The sequence below is a fragment of the Eutrigla gurnardus genome (assembly GCF_963514095.1).
Source record: "Eutrigla gurnardus genome assembly, chromosome: 4".
In the NCBI taxonomy this organism is placed as follows: Eukaryota; Metazoa; Chordata; class Actinopteri; order Perciformes; family Triglidae; genus Eutrigla; species Eutrigla gurnardus.
The window spans coordinates 25,129,161-25,137,830 of NC_139918.1; the positions used below are offsets into that span (position 1 = coordinate 25,129,161).

General features: G+C 49.5%; 1 protein-coding gene across 2 annotated transcripts in view; it reads right to left on the reverse strand.

The window, feature by feature from the left end:
- The window catches only part of ephb1 (EPH receptor B1), a 94,778-nt gene extending 89,058 nt beyond the window's left edge, over nt 1-5,720 (reverse strand). For both annotated transcript variants that reach the window (XM_084008150.1, XM_084008149.1), the window contains exon 1: nt 5,621-5,720. In XM_084008150.1, the coding sequence (XP_083864276.1) occupies nt 5,621-5,677 (57 nt within the window). In that variant the 5' untranslated portion in view covers nt 5,678-5,720. The remainder of the gene's footprint in view (nt 1-5,620) is intronic.
- Nucleotides 5,721-8,670: the final 2,950 nt, after the last annotated feature.

Here is an 8,670-nt window from a genome sequence, read left to right on the forward strand (position 1 = left end):
GACACACAGACAGACAGACACACAGACAGACAGACAGACACACAGACAGACAGGAAGTCACCACTGCACTGTGATGGAAGGACTGGATGTGTTACTATTCTGACCTCAGATCAGATCCAGCGGTCCGGCTGACCAGAACGAACCCGGTCTGCCATGAACATGACAGCCGCGTGCATGTGCACGTGCACGTGTACGTGCACTTAAAGTCCGCTTTCTATTTTTAGTTTAGAAGGAGTTACTGTATGTGTGTTAACGTGTGTGTGTGTGTGTGTGTGTGTGTGTGTGTATTCCTTTCACCTGGCCACTGAAGCGCAGCCAGCATGTTGTTACTTCACCTCTCATCCCATTTCAGCTCCACCTGCAGGTTCAGAGTTCACCTCCCTCTCTCTCTCTCTGTCTCTCCCTCCCTCCATCATTCCCAGCTCTTATTCTCTCCATTCAATCAGCCTTCCTCTCTACCTTTAGCTGTTTTTTCCTCCCCTTACTTTCCCCAGTTTACTTTCCCTCCTGCATTCCCTTATGCCCTGTCGAGCCACTGCCCGTCTGCCTGCCTGCCTGCCTGTCTGCCTGCCTGCCTGTCTGTCTGTCTGTCTGTCTGTCAGGGTCCTGAATAATTGAGGTGTATTGAGTCTGGTCAGCAGATGGTGAGATGGCTGTTAAGGATCTATCTGTGCTCTTTAGGAAGCGCTGAGTGCACGCTGACACCTGTCCACTTCAGACCCAGAGGAGCTCCGGCTTCACCCTCAAGCCCCGCCTCCTCCCCCGCCACCGCCGCCCTTCTGCCTCGCTAACGTACTTTAAGTTATGTGTGAGCACACACACATGGAGACAGACGGAGGAGAGTAAACACAAACAACCACGTCAGGATGAGGAGCTCCGCCGTCGCCCTCCGTTAACCTGCAGGACGGATGGATAACTGCTCAAACACCCCCCCCCGCTCCCCCCCCCCCGCCCGTTTCCTGTCCGTCGTGCCCCACGGCGTTTATCCTCCACAGCTCTGCTCACTTGTCTCCCCTCTTAATCCCTCTTCTCCCCCCTCCTCCCCCTCCAAACACAGCCCTGCTTCCACACGCTTCACAGCACCGACCGCCTCCGTCAGCACCGCCACGCCACCCAGCCCCCCCCCCCCCCCACCCGGTCTCACCTCAAAGCCTGATCTCTGTCCACACACACACACACACACACACACACACACACACACACACACACACACACACACACACACACACACACACACACACACACACACACCTTTAGCTGAATGTGGCAGTTCTATGGTTTCTCCTAATCTCTCCCTCCTCACACCCACTTTGCTGAACCTGCAGCCCTTCTCACCCCCCCCCCCCTCACCCCCCCCCCCCCCGAGATCCAAACGTCTCCGTTTAAAAAAACGTCCGTCTTAAGTTGTCGTTGCTGTTTTTAACAGCGTGAAGAAACAAGGAGGGAAAGCTGGTAGAAGTCACGACAGCGAGGAGATAAAGAATAATATGTCGGAGCATATGGACCGACGCTGACTCTCCACTGTGTGTTTATGCTTTTTATGTCTTTGTATTTCCCTGCGGGACACCACAGTGCTACGGGCTAGTTAACATTACGATCCTCTTTGCCAGCGTGTCTTTCCTAAGCACCGTTCTTTAACTCCTCGCCGTCCTCATCGCTCGTCCGCTTGTCCACCGTGCACGCGGGGCTCAGATTAGTGGGAGAAACCAAGCAGGACATCGGAGTTATACACAATTACACCCACAACAGAAGTGCTTACACGTTGAATTGCTGTGTAATGTGGTTTCCTGCCTGGAATCAGCATCGGGAGATTGTTTAATAGTATTTAAATGAACATGTTATGAATGGAGCATTTTAACTGTTTGGGCATTTATTATTATTGTGTTTCTACATTTAACAGAAAGTTTACTTTTAAAACTAAATCATGCCATGGTTCCTGTTTTTAATGACTTTAGGTTTTACTTTAGGCCTGGATTTAATCATGTTGGTTCACATGATGAACGACTAGAGAGACAGACAGGTCACCGGTCTATCACAGGGCTGACATGTAGAGACAGACAGGTAACCAGTCTATCTGACATGTAGAGACAGACAGGTCACCAGTCTATCACAGGGCTGACATGTAGAGACAGACAGGTAACCAGTCTATCACAGGGAGACATGTAGAGACAGACAGGTAACCAGTCTATCACAGGGCCGACATGTAGAGACAGACAGGTAACCAGTCTATCACAGGGCTGACATGTAGAGACAGACAGGTAACCAGTCTATCACAGGGAGACATGTAGAGACAGACAGGTAACCAGTATATCACAGGGCCGACATGTAGAGACAGACAGGTAACCAGTCTATCACAGGGCTGACATGTAGAGACAGACAGGTCACCAGTCTATCACAGGGCTGACATGTAGAGACAGACAGGTCACCAGTCTATCACAGGGCTGACATGTAGAGACAGACAGGTAACCAGTCTATCACAGGGAGACATGTAGAGACAGACAGGTCACCAGTCTATCACAGGGCTGACATGTAGAGACAGACAGGTAACCAGTCTATCACAGGGAGACATGTAGAGACAGACAGGTAACCAGTCTATCACAGGGCTGACATGTAGAGACAGACAGGTAACCAGTCTATCACAGGGAGACATGTAGAGACAGACAGGTCACCAGTCTATCACAGGGCTGACATGTAGAGACAGACAGGTAACCAGTCTATCACAGGGAGACATGTAGAGACAGACAGGTAACCAGTCTATCACAGGGAGACATGTAGAGACAGACAGGTAACCAGTCTATCACAGGGAGACATGTAGAGACAGACAGGTAACCAGTCTATCTGACATGTAGAGACAGACAGGTAACCAGTCTATCACAGGGCTGACATGTAGAGACAGACAGGTAACCAGTCTATCTGACATGTAGAGACAGACAGGTAACTAGTCTATCTGACATGTAGAGACAGACAGGTAACCAGTCTATCTGACATGTAGAGACAGACATGTAACCAGTCTATCATAGGGAGACATGTAGAGACAGACAGGTAACCAGTCTATCTGACATGTAGAGACAGACAGGTAACCAGTCTATCACAGGGCTGACATGTAGAGACAGACAGGTAACCAGTCTATCACAGGGCCGACATGTAGAGACAGACAGGTAACCAGTCCATCAAAGGGAGACATGTAGAGACAGACAGGTAACCAGTCTATCTGACATGTAGAGACAGACAGGTAACCAGTCTATCTGACATGTAGAGACAGACAGGTAACCAGTCTATCACAGGGAGACATGTAGAGACAGACAGGTAACCAGTCTATCTGACATGTAGAGACAGACAGGTAACCAGTATATCACAGGGCTGACATGTAGAGACAGACAGGTAACCAGTCTATCACAGGGAGACATGTAGAGACAGACAGGTAACCAGTCTATTTCCACTTCTCTGCCGTTCTACTGGGACTCCTGTTATATCTGGCACAGTGCATTATGGGAAATGAAAAAATGACAGAAAACATCGGAGGGAAACGAAGAAATCCGTCCGACTGCAAAGAACGATGGAGAGAAAAGATCGGCCGTTATGAGGGAATATAATAACGATCTGTTTCCTCTCCGCAGCATCACACACTACGTCCTCCGGTTCACACCAGCGGAACTAATGACACGGCTTCTGCAATCCTTCAGAATTAACCCGTCAGGTCACACACACACACACACACACACACACACACACACACACACACACACACACACACACACACACACACACACACACACACACACACACACACACACACACACACTTCGTATGAACTCCTGAAGGAGAAGTTACTAAAGGAAATTAATGAGATGTATCCAATGGCGCAGGGACAACGCGGTGTGTGTGTGTGTGTGTGTGTGTGTGTGTGTGTGTGTGTGTGTGTGTGTGTGTGTGTTTGTGTGTGTGTGTGTTACAGAGGAAGTTATCAGGTAACCACTTGGGCATACAAACAAACATAGTATTTTTTTTACGACACACTCTTGGGCCCGTTCACCCCCCCGACAGGCCTCGGTTATCACATTTACCTCCAGCTGACTCGTAGCTACATGAGAGGAGACACCTGTGTGGAATACATATATCCAATATATCGGATTATCAATTAATTTTCCAATCAACGAACCGGAGCAGCAGCAACCCTCGAAGGTGAGCGCTGCACATTTGGAAATGATTTGATATCAACCAGGTTGGACGTAATTCAATTTTGAAACTTTCACCCGACGTTAATCAATTAAAAACTGAATTTAGTGTGTGTGTGTGTGTGTGTGTGTGTGTGTGTGTGTGTGTGTGTGTGTGTGTGTGTGTGTGTGTGTGTGTCGGTGAGAGTGTATTCTCCCAACAGCCTCTCTCTCCACCTCGACCTCTACACCGAAGAACCTAACGATGATGTTTCTAAAGCGGGAGTCAAACAGCCAATCAACAGGCTGCTAAATAATTAATGTGCAATCACAACCAGGCCGTATGAATACAATATCAGTCATTTGTGTTATCTTAAGTTTAATCACGCTTTATTTACACAGTAAAAAAAAATGCATTTAAAGGAGTACTTCAGCCATCTGCATGAAGCTTTGCATCGTTAGAAACCCGCCTATAGGGGGCAGCACCCACTGAGACTACAGACCTGTTACAGACCAGTGAGAGGAACTGAACCTGTCCTTTTAGAATAAAAATGCCACTCTCTGGCCTGCAGAGCAGTGCATTGTGGGAGTTGATGTCTTCCATCCACATGCAGCAGAAAGTCACTGTCTGCCTTTCCACGGTCCAGGTTGTTTTTAGTTAATCCTCCGTTTGGACCGCCACACTCTCGATGTTTAAAACGGAGCCAACGCTCTGTCGAAAAGCCGTAAAAAAGACCTTCACACGCGTGTAAAACGCCTCATAAAGACCCAAAGAGCCAGAAAAAGCAGGGAAACGGACGCCGCCGTCCTGGACGGCTCCTCCTCCACGCTATCAGTGATGGAGCTGCTCGATGAATTTATTGAGTTACAGCGCGGAGAACAAGGCCTCCAAATGATCTGTAAGTCCATTAGTGTAATAGGACAATCATACTTCTGATAGTGTGATTCTTTCAGGCACATTCTGATGAGATGGCACTTCCTTCCATTTCCACTCCTTTCATGTGCATGAAACTACCCTGAAAGTTGGAAATAGTTCCCCTAAAATTGAAAAAAAGCCCCGAGCGTTTCCATCCTCTCAGCTCCTCACCCCCCGTTTCATCCTAATACCTCCACTTCCCTGCATAAATGTATCATCACGGTATCATTATGCCAATGGTAGCCCCCCCCCTCCCAGCCCCCCAGCCTCCATTTACAGGGACTTAGGTACTGTGTTCTGGGGCTTACGTGGTCCCATTATGTCATTAAGTCATTATGAGCCGGGACAGAGGGAAAATAATACCCATAATAGGAGCTACATTGAGCTCTACTTAAGTCTATCCTCCCATCCTGCTGCCTTCCTTCCTGTCCGGTTTGTCTGGCTGCACATCAGTTCAGGTTACATGTCGTCGTCCCAACAGGATAGTAAACTCCTCACACACGTGTGTGTGTGTGTGTGTGTGTGTGTGTGTGTGTGGTAGCCCACTCACCCCAGAGTTAGGATACGCGGTCCAGCCCAGCTCAGCCGTGGCCACCCGAGTGTCCATCACGGTCTCTGCAGAGAAGAGAGAGAAAAAAAATCTATTTTGAGTATCATTCCACGACGTTGAGCGGCGTTCAAGCCCCAGTGATCACATGACACAATCGTTGATGAACAAGAGAGGAAGACGAATCCTTTCTTTGGCTGCGTTTCATCCGTCTCCTGCTACGACTCGTGTTGAGACAGGAGACGGGGGGAAACAAAGCGCTGGCACTTTGCTGGGATGGAGCGTCTGAGAGCTTCCTGTCACGCCGCTAAACTCCTTTTGTGCCGTTTTCTCCGCGTGACAGCGGCGAGAACCTACAGGCGGCGCCGTCCTGCCTTTGTTTGCACGCCTGCGTGCGTTTGCACGATGCGTTTGGTGTTTGTCCCTCCGAGGTGTTCATGAGAAAGGCCGTCGTGTGTGTGTTTGTGGGATTTAAAAGAAAAAACAAACATTTACATAAATTCTCAAGATGCACCGATAAAGAAAGCCAAGATGATAAAATGTGATAACCTGGGGAAGGAAAAAAAATATTTGAATTCCTCTACCTCACTTTGGACTTGTATTACACCCAGCCTGCCTTATCTGCTCCCAGATCTGTGAAATACGAGACACAGATTACCTCCCGCTAATCCGCGGTGACACATCGCAGACAAACACGTCTGGCGGCTCACCCAGGAAGTTCGCTTTTTATTTTTTTGATTAATATCTGCCTCGTTGGAACGCTGGAATCTGGAAAGCTGATACAGCTCCAGAAAAGAAGAGAGAGACGCATCATGACAGGTATCACAAACCACGGGTCACACACACACACACACACACACACACACACACACAGTAACAGAGAGCAAACTAGGACGTGTTTTAAATGTTCTTGATGTCGCCCTCGATTGTGTTTGTTGTGAGCAGACAGACAGGAGGATGGAGACAGACAGGAGGATGGAGACAGACAGGAGGATGGACAGACTGCGGTTGCTGTGTTTTTTTGGCTCGGACGCCTTTTTGGCGCTGGATCGTCTGGCGACGCCCACGCAGGTCGCCGCTGATACGGCTCGCTCTCTCTCTCTCTCTCTCTCTCTCTCTGCTTGTTGCTTTTGGGAAGCCGAGTGAACTTTCATCGCAGATGATGGAGCACTTAGAGGTCAAAGGTTAAAGAACAACCAAAAAACACAAGAGGATGAGTGACACGGCACCCGCTGGAAGAGAAAGAGGCCTTTCATTCTCAATCTCACTTAGTGGGCGAACCTGTCCTCAGACATGAAACCAATTAGCCCACGTAACACACACACACACACACACACACACACACACACACACACACACACACACACACACACACACACACACACACACACACACACACACACACACACACACACACACAAGCCAATGCAGAGAGACGTTTTTTTCTGTGTACACCTACAGTGACAGCATTGTTCACACCTCGGCTTCCATCACAGGATTCAATTTCCCTAAGATCAGCCTTGTCTGCTTCCTGTAACCAGTCAACCAGACAACCAGTCAACCAGTCAACCAGTCAACCAGTCAACCAGCCAACTAGCCAACCAGCCAACCAGTCAACCAGACAACCAGTCAACCAGACAACCAGACAACCAGTCAACCAGTCAACCAGACAAACAGTCAACCAGACAACCAGTCAACCAGTCATCCAGACAACCAGTCAACCAGTCAACCAGTCAACCAGACAACCAGCCAACCAGTCAACCAGTCAACCAGTCAACCAGATAACCAGCCAACCAGTCAACCAGACAACCAGTCAACCAGCCAACCAGTCAACCAGACAACCAGTCAACCAGTCATCCAGACAACCAGTCAACCAGACAACCAGACAACCAGTCAACCAGCCAACCAGTCAACCAGCCAACCAGTCAACCAGTCAACGAGACAACCAGACAACCAGTCAACCAGCCAACCAGTCAACCAGACAACCAGACAACCAGTCAACCAGTCATCCAGACAACCAGTCAACCAGACAACCAGCCAACTAGCCAACCAGCCAACCAGTCAACCAGTCATCCAGACAACCAGTCAACCAGCCAACCAGCCAACTAGCCAACCAGCCAACCAGACAACCAGACAACCAGACAACCAGTCAACCAGTCAACCAGTCATCCAGACAACCAGTCAACCAGTCAACCAGTCATCCAGACAACCAGTCAACCAGACAACCAGACAACCAGTCAACCAGACAACCAGCCAACTAGCCAACCAGCCAACCAGTCAACCAGTCATCCAGACAACCAGTCAACCAGCCAACCAGCCAACTAGCCAACCAGCCAACCAGACAACCAGACAACCAGACAACCAGACAACCAGACAACCAGTCAACCAGTCAACCAGTCATCCAGACAACCAGACAACCAGTCAACCAGACAACCAGACAACCAGTCAACCAGACAACCAGCCAACTAGCCAACCAGCCAACCAGTCAACCAGTCATCCAGACAACCAGTCAACCAGCCAACCAGCCAACTAGCCAACCAGCCAACCAGACAACCAGACAACCAGACAACCAGTCAACCAGTCAACCAGTCATCCAGACAACCAGTCAACCAGTCAACCAGTCATCCAGACAACCAGTCAACCAGACAACCAGTCATCCAGACAACCAGTCAACCAGCCAACCAGCCAACTAGCCAACTAGCCAACCAGCCAACCAGCCAACTAGCCAACCAGCCAACCAGACAACCAGACAACCAGTCAACCAGTCATCCAGACAACCAGTCAACCAGACAACCAGCCAACTAGCCAACCAGCCAACCAGCCAACCAGACAACCAGACAACCAGTCAACCAGTCAACCAGACAACCAGACAACCAGCCCACCAGCTCCAGCCTGCACCGCTCCTGTCAGCGGGGGGAGATGGGAGCATGGAACAGCCCTCGGCGGCAGCCAGACGGCATTGTGGGTCCTGCCAAGCCGTTCTCAGGGGAAATCACAGAAGCTTTAGTCAAATCACACAGGCATCGTGGGCCGCTTTCCATTTCCTCTGAGGA